This window comes from Rattus norvegicus, chromosome 4, assembly GCF_036323735.1.
Source record: "Rattus norvegicus strain BN/NHsdMcwi chromosome 4, GRCr8, whole genome shotgun sequence".
Taxonomy (NCBI): Eukaryota; Metazoa; Chordata; class Mammalia; order Rodentia; family Muridae; genus Rattus; species Rattus norvegicus.
Window position 1 is genome coordinate 105,153,959 of NC_086022.1, and position 13,964 is coordinate 105,167,922.

The 13,964-nt window shown below is 40.2% G+C and overlaps 1 protein-coding gene across 2 annotated transcripts in view; it reads left to right on the forward strand.

Annotated features, from left to right (window-relative positions):
- Chmp3 (charged multivesicular body protein 3) overlaps positions 1–13,964 on the forward strand; it is a 46,003-nt gene that overhangs the window by 19,099 nt on the left and 12,940 nt on the right. For both annotated transcript variants that reach the window (NM_172331.1, XM_006236631.5), the window contains 1 exon segment: positions 6,199–6,378. In NM_172331.1, the coding sequence (NP_758834.1) occupies positions 6,199–6,378 (180 nt within the window).

Here is a 13,964-nt window from a genome sequence, read left to right on the forward strand (position 1 = left end):
GTGATAGAAATTGTATGGTATTGGTACTGAGACAGGCAGGTAGATCAATGGAATAGAATTGAAGACTGAGAAATGAACCCACATACCTATGGTCACTTGATCTTTAACAAAGTAACTAAAACCATCCAGTAGAAAGAAGACAGAATTTTCAACAAATGGTACTGCTTCAACTGGTGGGCAGCATGTAGCGGAATCAAATCAACTCATTCTTATCACCTTGTACAAAGCTCAAGTCCAAGTGGATCGAGGACCTCCCCTTAAAACCAGATACATTGAAACTAATAGAAAAGAAAGTGAGAAAAGCCTCAAACACATAGGCACAGGGGAAAATTTCCTGAACAGAACAATGGCTTATGCTCTAAGGTCAAATGGGACCTCATAAAATTGCAAAGCTTCTGTAAGGCAAAGGACACTGTCATTAGGACAAAAGAGCAACCAGAAGATTGGGAAAGGGTCTTTACCAATCCTACATTTGATAGAGAGCAATATCTAATATATACAAAGAACTCAAGAAGTTGGACTCTAGAAAATCAAATAACCCTATTAAGAAATGGGGTACAGGGGGTTGGGGATTTGGCTCAGTGGCAGAGCGCTTGCCTAGGAAGCGCAAGGCCCTGGGTTCGGTCCCCAGCTCCGAAAAAAAGAACCAAAAAAAAAAAAAAAAAAAAGAAATGGGGTACAGGGCTCTACAAAGAATTCTTAACTGAGAGATATCAAATGGCCACCAAGCCCCTAAAGAAATGTTCAACATCCTTAGTCATCAGGGAGATACAAATCAAAACAACCCTGAGATTCCACCTCACACCAGTCAGAATGGCTAAGATCAAAAACTCAGGTGACGGCAAATGCTGTCAAGGATGTGGAGAAAGAGGAACACTCCTCCATTGTTGGTGGTACAACCACTCTGGAAATCTTTCTGGTGGTTCCTCAGAAAATTGGACTATCTGAGGACCCAGCTATACCGTAACTCCTGGGTATATACCCAAAAGATGCTCCAAAATATAACAGGGCATATGCTCTACTATGTTCATAGCAGCCTTATTTATAATAGCCAGAAAATGGAAAGAACCCAGATGCCCTTCAACAGAGGAATGGATACAGAAAATGTGGTACATTTACACAGTGGAGTACTACTCAGCTATTAAAAACAATGACTTCATGCAATTCTTAGGCAAATGGATGAAACTAGAAAATATCCCGAGTGAGGTAACCCAACCACAAAAGAACACACATGATATGCACTTACTGATAAGTGGATATTACCTCAAAACTTGGAATAACCCAGATTAACTTCATAGACCACATGAATCTCATGAAGAAGGAAGACCAAAGTGTGGATGCGTCAGTCCTTCTTAGAAGGGGGAACAAAATACTCACAGGAGGAAATGTGGAGACAAAGCGTAGAGCAGAGACTGAAGGAAATACATCCAGAGACTCAATTCCCCAATAAAAACCTCATAGACTAACAGACTGGATATGTAAACAGTACCCAGCACTTCGTTGCATATAGGAAACACACCTCAGTGACAAAGACAGATACTACCCCTAGAGTAAAAGACTGGAAAAAAAAAATCTAAACAAATGGTTCCCAGAAACAAGCTGGAGTAGCCATTCTAATATAGAATAAAATTGACTTTCAACCAAAAGTTAATTAAAAAAGATAAGGAAGGACACATCATACTTTTCAACGGAAAAATCTACCAAGATGAATTCTCAATTCTGAACATCTGTGCTCCATGTGCAAGGGTACCCACATTCATAAAAGAATCCAGGGGTTGGGGATTTGGCTCAGTGGTACAGCGCTTGCCTAGCAACCGCAAGGTCCTGGGTTCGGTCCCCAGCTCCAAAAAAAAAAAAAGAATCCAGAGACCACCTCACTTGGGGATCCATCCCATATACAGACTCCAAACCCAGACTCTATTGTGGATGCCAAGAAGTGCTTGTTGACAGGAGCCTGATATAGCTGTCTCCTGAGAGGCTCTGTCAGAGCCTGACAAATAGAGATGCGGATTCTCTCAGCCCATCATAGCCCACCATTGGACTAAGCAAGAGGTTCCCAATGAAGGTGTTAGAGAAAGGACTGAAGGAGATGATGGGGTTTGCAACTTATAGGAAGAACAACAATATCAACCAACTAGACACCCCAGAGCTCCCAGAGGCTAACCCAGCAACCAAAGAGTACACATGGAGAGACCCATGGCTCCAGCCACATGTGTAGCAGAGGATGGCCTTGTTGGGCATCAGTGGGGGGAGAGGTTGTTGGTCCTGTGAAGGCTCAATGCCCCAGTGTAGGGGAATGCCAGGGTAGAAAGGTGGGAGTGAGTGAGTGGGTGGGTGGAGGAGCGTCCTCATAGAAGCAGGGGGAAGAGGAATAGGATAAGGGTTTTCCGGAGGGGAAACCAGGAAAGAGGATACCATTTGAAATGTAAGTAAAATATCCAAAACGAAAACAAACAAAACAAAACAAAAATCTTTAGAAATTGTTGGGCAAAGAAAAATCAAACCTAGAAAAATACAAAGAATGAAACATTCTGGTCATAATTAAATGCAATTAAACAATGTTTTTTCTTTCATTATTTAAAAATGTTTATAATAATGTATTGTGGCATATAATATACAGAAATAAAATATGTGATATTAGCACAAATAGTTCATTGGTATCATATACAGCCTATGTTACTGTTGATTTTTTTAAAAATTATTTTTGGGGTTGGGGATTTAGCTCAGCGGTAGAGCGCTTGCCTAGCGAGCGCAAGGCTCTGGGTTCGGTCCCCAGCTCCGAAAAAAAAAAAAGACATAAAAATTATTTTTATTTTATGTATTTTTGTGATTTGACTGCTTTTTGTCTGTGTGAGCATATCAGACCCATGGAATAGGAGTTATAGACAGTTATGAGTTGCTATGTGGGTGCTAGAAATTAAACCTAGGTCCTCTGGAAGAGTGGCCAGTGCTCATAACCTCTGAGCCTTCTCTCTCTGTTGCAGCTTATTTTAATTATGTACATACTCAACATACATAAGCATGAGCATTTCTTTTCTGAATGTTCACTCAGAAGACAGTTTACCTTACTATTATTCACACCCAAAACTAGTTCTGGACTGTGCCTTCAGTGCCTGGCTCTGTCCTGGTATATATTTGAACGGAAGCTGTTCACAAAAGGGGTGTTATTAAAGGCTGCTAAGGAGATAAGACTTATTGCATTGTTTGGAGCAGTGTGATTATGCAGCTTAATGCAGATGAGGGTCTTTCCTGGTTTGCTAGGTGCTTTGTTAGGAGAGGGATGTGTGCATAGCCCAAGCAAAATAGATGCCCAGCTTGCTAAGTTTTCCATATGCTTGCCTGTCTGACTTCTGCCTCACTCTCCAGTGCGCTGGTATTATAGGCATGAATCACAATATCTGTATTTAATTCATTTTTAAATATAGATGAACTAAACTATTTAATCAAAAGCATTAAAGGACAATGTTGAAGTATATGTGGTTTTACAGCAAATTCTGTTTAAATCCAAAACCACAAATAGATTGAGAATACAAAGTTAGAAAAAGATACTACATCACAGATTTAACCAAGAGGATGGGTGTAACTTTACATCATGGTAAACCAAACTCTAAACCATTAAAAATTTCCTGAGAAAAAGATCTTATTATATTAATAAAACTTCTAATATAATCTAATATGTACCTGATCATATATATTTTCCACCTAACTAAACCCTTAAAGAGAAAAGGGAAAAAGAATGGAAAGAATTAGTAGGATTTCAATAATAGTAGGAGACTTCACTTGTTTCAAATGGTTAAGTAAAGAAATGTATTAGGACAATGGAAGAAACCAGCCATATCTATTTAGATATGTATAGAATTTCCAGCAACAGCAGAATATGCATTTTCTTAGATGTGCATGGAACATCCTCTAAATAAGATTGCTTGTTTGTCCCTAATTCAAGTCTCATTTCTTAATCAACCTTGATTATTGAATCAATGATTACAAAAAGCCTTTCAACCACAATACTATCTTTGAATCTAATGGTTTCACTGATGAATTTTACCAAACATTCATGGAAGTGCTAATATTAGTTTGTGAGCTTATAAAAATGTACAGAGGGCTTTCTGACTCACTCCATAAGTCAGTATATCCAAAGATAGTTATAAGAAACCTGCCGTCTGATAAACCTTGTAAAGGTACTTAATATAATTAAGAAGTCAAATTTAACACCATCTTGAAACGATTCTACCTCCTGGCCATGTTAGACCTATCTTAGACTTCCTGTTCCTCTCTGTATTTGTTAATAATCTCGGGAAAGAGCAATGAAGATGGTGCTTCTTGTCCCATTTCAGGGTTTCAGGACAGAGTCTGAAGATGGAGAATATAGAGCTCCTTCACACATTCTTTCTGATTTTCACAACATACAAAGCAACTGCACCTAGATTTTTTCAAGCAACTTTTTTGGGAGTAAGTTAGCCCAAGTTGATTTAGAATTATCCTTCTCCCTCTGTCTTTTGAGTGCTGGGATTATAGGTGTGTACCACCATGCTTAAACCTTACAAATAATTTGAATTTCCTTTAAGTCTTGTCCAGTGCTGTAGAATAGGAAGTTGCCACTGAATAGTGCCCAATGTAGGAGTTGCTTTCTTTTTCCAAATATAAAATACTGTGTTTTTGTGGTACTTCCTCCTCCAAAATGAAGGTTGGTCTCCTTAGCTAACATTGATACAATCTTTCATCAGGTTCATTATCTCTGCCAGTTAAATAATTAAAATGCAGAAAAACAATCTGGTGTGTGGTAGGTAGTAGTGGAGAAATTACAAACACAAAGATAACAGCAGACAGACACAGGTATGTAGCAGATATACAGGGAAAAAGACCTGCAAAGCTGAGGGGGAATTTAGGAAGCCAGAAAATCCACTGTCTTCTTGGGTGTAGAGTTTCTGAAGTCTCTCAAGAGCTTTCCTCCCCTAATTTAGAGTTGCTCAGTTTAAAGAAAGGATGGGTGATTGGCCCACATCTCTGTCCTGATCCAGCCTTGGATTTACTCAGCCAGTTTATCATCAGGGAGCCCACTGGAGGGAGATGGGGGCCTTTGGTTTCAGATCCTGAGAAAGCAACTCTTCCCACTGCAAAAGAGCTGTGATTATCATTCCCAAGGCTGTTGTGCACTCAGTCTGTAATGTCCCATATGTGCAGCATTGTTTGATTAGTTTCTTGGTGGCCTAGTCCCACTCTACTAGAGCTCCTGCTGATGGTTTAATTTTTCTCCTAAAAATAGTATGTAAGATGCTGTACTTCTTAATAAATTTGGTTGTCATGAGACATAGCTTGTGTAAGACCTGGTCACAAATTTTATTATCTTCTATCTTTATCTTCTGATCTCCTAAACTTCCCCCTCATGACCCTGTCATAGAAGAATGACCTGCTGGTCCAGATCGCTGTTTAATTGTAGAATTATGAGTGGCCAAGATGGTAAATTGTGTTATATGTATTTTGATACAGTTTCTAAAATCCAGAAGTGTTTACTGGTTTATATATGGTATAAAGCATACTAATACAGACATGTCTTCACTCTAGTTGGTGCTGATACAATGCTTTAATGTGTTTGGCTTCTCTTTAAGTTGTAGATTTTTAACAATTACTGTTCAGAGATTGTGCTCACATACTAGTAAGAAAGCTCCATACGTCAGAGTAAGCTCCGAGATACGTGCACAGTGTCTTCTAAAGCTCCTTAGTACAGATAGGTACCAAGCAGTGTTAGAGCAGCCTCACAAAGGCTTTTAAGGTATTATACTTCAGGATTGTACTTCTGCTTATTGTCAAATTATGTTAGTCTTGTTTCAGGGAGTAATAAATACCCATGTATTAATATTTTATTTCATCTATATCCTCAGATAGTTTTCTACTTACAGATACATTTAGATTATAATAAAAACAGTTTGAGTGCTACCAAGCCCAGTTTGCCCTTCCCGTGTGTGTGTATGTGTATGTGTGTGGTGTGTGTGGGTGTATGTTTTTATATAAGTATGTGGGTGGCCAAAGAGGCCATAAGAGGGTATCATATTCCTTGGAGCTGGAGTTAGGTACTGTGAGCTCTCTGTTGTGGGTTGTGACTTCTGAACTCTGGTCTCAAGATTGGGAAGCAAGTACTTAATTGCAGAATCATCTCTCCAGCCCCTACACATGGCTTTTGACATTCTGTTCTAAATTTAGATATCCAAAGAGAAGAAGAGAAAGTAAAACGGTCTGTGAAAGATGCAGCCAAGAAGGGCCAAAAAGAAGTCTGTGTGGTTCTGGCCAAGGAGATGATCAGGTCAAGGAAGGCTGTGAGCAAGCTCTATGCATCCAAAGCACACATGAACTCTGTGCTCATGGGCATGAAGAACCAACTTGGTAAGGCCCAGGTACCTTACATCCCCCAATAATGCTGCTGCCATTGTTACGCCAACACTGGTTTCCTTGCATAGGAAGATGAGGCTCAAAGCTGCTTGTTTATTGTTGTTAACTTTTTACGTTGTCCTAAGTAGGGTACTGTACAAACGTAGAATATAATTGTTACTATTATTGTTAATCACTTTTTTGCCAATGGTTTTTGTAATAATAAATCTACATAGAAATCTTTGTTTAGACATTAGAACATATTGAATGTATATGTTCAGTTGCAATCCATACTCCACCCAGCCCTTGACGCTCTTCATAAATAACATCTGCTTTTGAGTATTCCGTTTAGGTGTTATGCCTTCTCATAGCATTTGATTAAAATTCAGATTTGGTTTGATCTTGCAAGTCCTATGTACTCGGACTTGATCTCTTCCTTGTCTACTTTCTTCCCTATATCCATCTGTACTGCTCTTTCTGTCCCTGGAACTGGATCAGCTTATGCTAATCTTAGAGCCTTTACATTTGAGGATCTCTCTGCAAATACATGGTGTCCCCATCTCTTTAAACGATTAGTTCTTGTCTTACAGGTCTCAATTAAGATGTTAGGCACACAATAAAGCCTTTTCTAAAGCTTCTGCCGACAACTTAACTCTCCCTCTCCCTCTCCCTCTCCCTCTCCCTCTCCCTCTCCCTCTCCCTCTCCCTCTCCCTCTCCCTCTCTCTCTCCCTCTCCCTCTCCCTCTCTCTCCTCTCCCTCTCTCCCTCTCTCCCTCTCTCCTTCTCTCCTTCTCTCCCTCTCCCTCTCTCCCTCTCCCTCTCTCCCTCTCCCCCTCCCCCTCTCCCTCTCCCTCTCCTCGTCCCTCTCCCTCTCCCTCTCCTCATCCCCCTCCCCCTCCCCTCCCCCTCCCCCTCCCTCTTCCTTTCCCTCTCCCTCTCCCTTCTTAATAGGATTTCTCTATGTGACAGTTCTGGCTGTCCCACAACTCACTTTATAGACCAAGTTGGCCTGAAACTCAGAGAGATCTGCCTGCCCCTGCCTCTCAAGTGCTGGGATTAAAGACTTGTGCTGCCAAGCCTGGCTTCTAAGTATTGATTTCTAATGAAATTAACTTGTTTGGTTAGTTTTTTAAAATAGTGCTAGGAATTGAACATAGAACCTTGTATTGGCTAGGCAAGTGATAGACCACTGAGCTATATCCCTAGTCTTGTTTATTTGTTTGTTTGTTTTGAGTCTCAATTGTGTAGACCTAGTTGGCCTTGAATTAAAAAAGGTCCATTTGCCTCTGCTTCCTGATTGCTGAATTGAAGGAATGGACCACCATGCCCAGCATGTATTCTTAATGTATACATTGTGTTCTACTGGAGCCAGACACCTTGTCTGTCTAACCATGGGTGTATCTCTAGCTTAGAAAAGAGTGTGAAGAGCACACTCAGAGGCAGGTTCAAACACTATTACTGTTTCTCTGTAGTATGTAGTTGTTTTCTTTATATACTTTTAATATTAAATGTGGAGCAGAGAACACTTGATTCATTATTTCACTTTTCAGAGACTTTTATTATATATTTTTAAACATTTTATTTAGCTTTCCTTTCTGTATGTGATTGTTTTGCCTGCATGTATGTCTGTGCAATATGTGTGTGGAATACCTGCATAAGAGGACATCCTGTCCAGTGGAACTGGAATTCTATAGACTATTAGTTGCCGTGTGCATATTGAGAATCAAACCCAGGTCTTCTACTATTGCAGCCAGTGCTTTAAACCACTGAGCCATATCTCCAGCCCTCTTTTATTTTATTTTTATTTATCTGTATATCTATGCACATGCTTGTGAGTGCTGGCAAAAGCCAGAAGAGGGTGTCTTATCTCCCCTGGGGCTAGCTAGAGTTACAAACAGTATCCTTTGCAAGAACAACAGATGTTCCTAACCACTAAACCATCCCTCCAGCTCTATTTATTAGTTCAGTTTTTCCAGCCAGTTTCTTTTTCTACCTCCCAGTTTTGATTTTATAACTCCTGAGTTTCAGGAAACCCTCTCAAGAAATGCAGACTATATGGTATCTCATTTTAGATCCCTTATCTACCAGGTGTCTAGGTCTAAATGTTCTGTACTAACCCTGTTTCCAGGTGAGACTTCCTTAAGTCACCTGGGCTCAGGCACCTTCACTGCCCATTTTCATTATAATTGCTTCTCATGTACATTGTCTGCTTATTTCTTAGGTATTTGTAAGATTTCTCAGCAATAGTGTGATATCCCCGTATTAACTAAAAGCTAAAATCTTGAATAGTGCCTTTGTACCTTTTCATCTCTTTGACTTAGGTCAAATGCATTAGGCTTAATTGGGGGGGGGTCGTCAGTCTTGTTAATGATGGTTGTCTTTGTTTTTTAAGATTTATTTATTTACTTTATGTATATAAGTACATTATAGCTGTCTTGAGACATACCAGAAGAGGGCATCAGATCTCATTGCAGATGGTTGTGAACTACCTTGTGGTTGCTGGGAATTGAACTTTGAAGGAACAATCAGTGTTCTTAACTGCTGAGCCATTTCTCCAGCTCCAATGATAGTTGTTTTTGAGACAAGGTCTTACACTGGCACGGAACTCATGATTTTCCTGCTTCCTCCTTTACCTTTTTTTTTTTCCTTAAATTCAGTTCAGTGTATTTGCTTCTGGTTTTCAAGTATATTTTGCTTACTGTGCACATAAAGCATTGTCATCCTAGAAATTCTAATATTTAGGCAGCTAAGAGACTCATATTCAGAAATAGCATGTATCTTTTTACTTTGAATTTTGAGTTAGGAAATTAGGAAACTATATCCTGCATTTAAATCTGCTTTAGGAATCCATCTGTTTTGCTAAAATAATTTCTGAATGGACCAAATATTGAAGATAAAAAATAAATTCACAGGGGTTGGGGATTTAACTCAGTGGTAGAGTGCTTGAGGCCCTGGGTTCGGTCCTCAGCTCCAGGAAAAAAAAATCACAAAAGCACTAGAAGAAAATATATTTAACATTTATAAGAAGATGAAATGAAAAAAATGTTTTCAGAGTCAAATATTAAATCTTATAAAGGAAAAGGTTGATAAATGGAACATAAAATGTTTTAAAGTTTCTGAACTAGTTTAAAATTATTCTCTACAAAGTCAAAAGAAGATGTGACTAAGCAATTGTAATAAGCAAAAGCTGATAGAGTGCAATCAAAAGCCTTCTGAAAACCATTTAAAAAATTACACCAAGACAGAGAAGAGTAAATGGATATATAAAAAATTCTCAATTCCAATAAGAAATTCAAGCTGTGCTGTTGGCTAGAGGAGCTCATGTAGCCCAAGCTGGCCTTGAACTCCTTATGTAGAAGATGACTTTGTACCTCTGTTCTCCTGCCTCTGCTTTTCCATAAGTACTGGGGTCACAGAACATGTGTCTCTGCGCCTGGTTTTATGTGAAGCTGGGGAATGGAACTAGGGTTTTGTGCGTCCTCAGCAAGTACCATATCAACTGAGCTATATCCCTAGCCCCCAAATATGCTTTGAAATGAAATAATCACATTTCTGTCCAAGGGTATAGGTTTCTGGAGGCTGGTGAGATGGCTCTCAGCAGATAAAGGTGTTTGTTGTCAAGTCTGACAACCCAGATTTGATCCTAAAAGTTATTCTCCAACATCCATCACTTACCAAGGTATAGCAACCTAAAGTAGACTCATGTGAAACATGACTTTCCAAATCAAAATCAACAGAAATGTCTTCGAGTCTGCGTTTACTCATCTCAATGTAATTAATAATTGATTCAAAATTTATGAAAGTCATTTTGGCTATATTAGGTTTTAAATATATACCTTCTTTCATGTCAGACATGCTCTCAAGCATGAAAGTATTTATAGGAATTGTTAGGTAGACAAGGTGCCACAGTGCCTGTAATGTCAGAACTTGGAAGGTAGAGACTAGTCAGTGAATTCACAGTCAACCTCTTCCTTTCCTTTCCTTTCCTTTCCTTTCCTTTCCTTTCCTTTCCTTTCCTTTCCTTTCCTTTCCTTTCCTCTCCTCTCCTCTCCTCTCCTCTCCTCTCCTCTCCTCTCCTTTTACTTTCTTTCCTTCCTTCTTTCCTTCCTATCCTATCCCCTCTCCTCTCCTTTCCTCCCCTCCTCTCCCCTCTTCTATATCCTCTCCCCTCTCCTATTTCCTCTCCCCTCTCCTATTTCCTCTCCTATCTCCTCTCCACTATCCTATCCTATCCCCTATCCTATCCTATCCCCTTTCCTATCTTATCCCCTATCCTATCCCCTATTCTATCCTATCTTATCCTATCCTATCCTATCCTATCCTATCTCCCATCCTATCCTATCCTATCCTATCCCCTATCCTATCCCCTATCCTATCCTATCTCCTATCCTATATCCTATATCCTATATCCTATATCCTATATCCTATATCCTATCCTATCCTCTATCCTATCCCCTCCCCTATCCTATCCCCTCCCCTATCCCATCCCCTATCCTATCCTATCCCCTATTCTATCCTATCCTATCCTATCTCCTATCCTATCCTATCCTATCCTATCCTATCCTATCCTATCCTATCCCCTATCCTATCCTATCCTATCCTATCCTCTATCCTATCCCCTCCCCTATCCTATCCTATCCTATCCCCTATCCTATCCTATCCTCTATCCTATCCCCTCCCCTCCCCTCCCCTCCCCTATCCTATCCTATCCTATCCTATCCCCTATCCTATCCTATCCTCTATCCTATCCCCTCCCCTCCCCTCCCCTATCCTATCCTATCCTATCCTATCCTATCCCCTATCCTATCCTCTATCCTAACCCCTCCCCTATCCTATCCTATCCTGTCCTGTCCTGTCCTGTCCTGTCCTGTCCTGTCCTGTCCTGTCCTGTCCTATCCTATCCTATCCCCTATCCTATCCTATCCCCTATCCTATGCTGGAACTGACTGTAGATCAGGTTGGCCTAGAACTCATAGAGATTCATCTGCCTCTGTCATCCAGTGCTAGGATCAAAGACATGGGCCATCACTCCTAGTAAGGCCAGCCATTTTCATTCTGGTAGATTTTACAGAGGAGTCAAAGAATATATTCTTTGTCTTGTGATTTTTCTTTGAGCATTAACCAAATTTTAAGTCATTTTTCACAATTGTTTATAAACTTGACATATGTGTCTATGGGTCATCTTAAAATCATTTACTTTCATGAAATTTTAACTTCCTCATTTGCATTTTTGACTTGGTACCAATTTTAATCATGGTAGTGTAACATGGAGAGAGCAAAGTTCTGACAGGCATGTTGGTGCACACCTTAATCTCTATACTTCCGATGCAGAGGCAGGTGGATGTCAGCGAGTTGGAGGTGACCTGGTCTACATAGCCAGTTCCAGGACAGCCAGGGCTGCATAGAAAGATCCTGTTTCAAGAAAATAACAATTAAAAAGAAAAAAATGGAGTCAAACCTACTGTATTTAATGGCCTTGCCAAGTAATTACCATTGAATGCAAGAATTTTCAGTAGTCATAAAAGAGAAGTGCAGTCAAACATACAAGACTTTGTGTAGACAGGGCTCTCCAGTGTTTTCCCACAGGATCACCCTCACTAAAGCAGTAGTTTAAGTGAAGCACCACATCATATACAATTTTTGTCATTCATGTTCATTTTACTTTAAATTTTTTTGATGTTTCTTTTGTTTTGCAATAATTTTGTAATTGTATATATTTGTAAACAGGAAAATTTACCGAGTGAGTAAAATGCAGATACTTAAAGCCAACACTGCAAAGACATTGCCAATAGTGGAACTGATAGTATTTTGGTTTTCTTCAGTGAGGGATTGACCCAATAAATTGTGGCATATTCAAGCTTGACATGCCACTTGGCAGCAGGAGGGTACTAGGAAAGCCATTTTCCTAGGAAAGCAAGGTTGAGGGCTGTAGGTATAGCATGTGCTGTGAGGGTAAATGGGAGAATGTGTTTGTGCAAGTGTGTAAATAAGTACAAGAGGGTCAACACATCAGAAAAGATGCTTCAAACTGAGGGCTCAGAATAAGGGAAGAAGAGTTTCACTTGTTCTGGTAAGTATTTCTGTGTTGAGCCTTTCTGAATTGTTTTTTAATATAATTCTTTATTATGGTAAAATGTAAGTCTACAAAGCTAGAGTAAACAGCCAGGTAGATTAGTAAGATCTGTCATTAGCTTACCAATGCATTTCCTGTCTGGTGTCCTCACCCAGTCCCTGTGTCCCCCCTGGCAATCTAGGTTACATTGCTTCTCTCCTCCTTTGGGTTTTCTAAGGGAAGAGTCCCATAGCTATTCCTGGATGTTATTTCCATTTGGGAACTTGAACCTTTCAGTTCTTTTGTATATGTTTCCTTTTACTGTCTTTTCTTCTGAAAGCAAGTGACTTTAGTCATTTGTTGGATTTTTCAGACTAACGTTTTCATTTCCTTTCATAACATTTGTTTTGTTTTGTTTTTAAGACAGAGTTTCTCTGTGTAACAACTCTTGCCTGACCCAAACCTTACTTTGTCAACCAGGCTGTCCTCAAACTCACAGAGATCCACCTGCCTCTACCTCCTTAAAATTTGAGGAGATTGAGGGAGGAATCTGAGTGGAAGGAGTAAGTGCACAGAGACAGCTGAAGTATTTCAGGCTGTGTTCAGGACACATGAGTGCACTAAGGAGAAAGTGGAAAGTGGGGCTGCAAAGGAAGGTTGCAGTCAAAGTTCTCACAGTTAGGTAAGGGAAGTAACTTCATACTGTGGGTATGGAGAACTAAGTCTGGGCTATTTGAACACTAACTACAGGCACAGGGAAGTCTCATGCCAAAGATGGAGGCCCTAGGGCCCGAGAGGAAATGGAATGGAATGAGTTTCTGAACCAGTGTGTGGACTGGAAGGTGAATCTGAATGCAGAGTGGAAAAGCCTTAGTGACGACTAAGCAAGCTTGAGGGAGGGAGCCTGGAAGACAGCAAGGACACAAGAACTCCGGAAGAAAACATGCTACAACAGAAAGGTTTACTTGGGACTGGCCAGGCCAGCTCCTTGAGATCTGTGACTGTGGTGGAATGTTTTATGTTGGGAGATTTAATACAGTTGAGGGGTAGCAGGATCAAATCCGAGAAGGAAGCAAAGGAAAGGCTCCATCCTAGGAGTAGGGAACAAGCAAGGCATATAACCAGTTTCTAAGCACCATTTGCCAGTCTTGGCCCTAGAGCTCTGTATCTAGCCCTAGTCTGTGACTGCTCGGAAGGGATTTTTTCCCCCTTAACATGTTCTCTTATTAAAATATAGCTGTCCCCAGGTGGGTGATGTTACCCTTTGCCAGCTATTAATATATTGTTGTGATTAGATACTTGGCAAGTACAGCTTTCTGACAGCAGCTGCTTGCAGAAAGACAGATGATGAGCATGTTTGAATGGGAGCAAGAGCTAAGGAAGAGGTTCAAAGGTGGGGCAGGAATAGCATTACCATGTGATCTCGCAGTTCTGCTTCTGGGTGTGTACTTGAGCATTGGAGGCAGAGGCATAAACAAATATGTGTACATCACATATCCGTATGTGATTGTAGTAGCCAAAGGGTGAAGCAGTGTAAAGGTCCATTGGT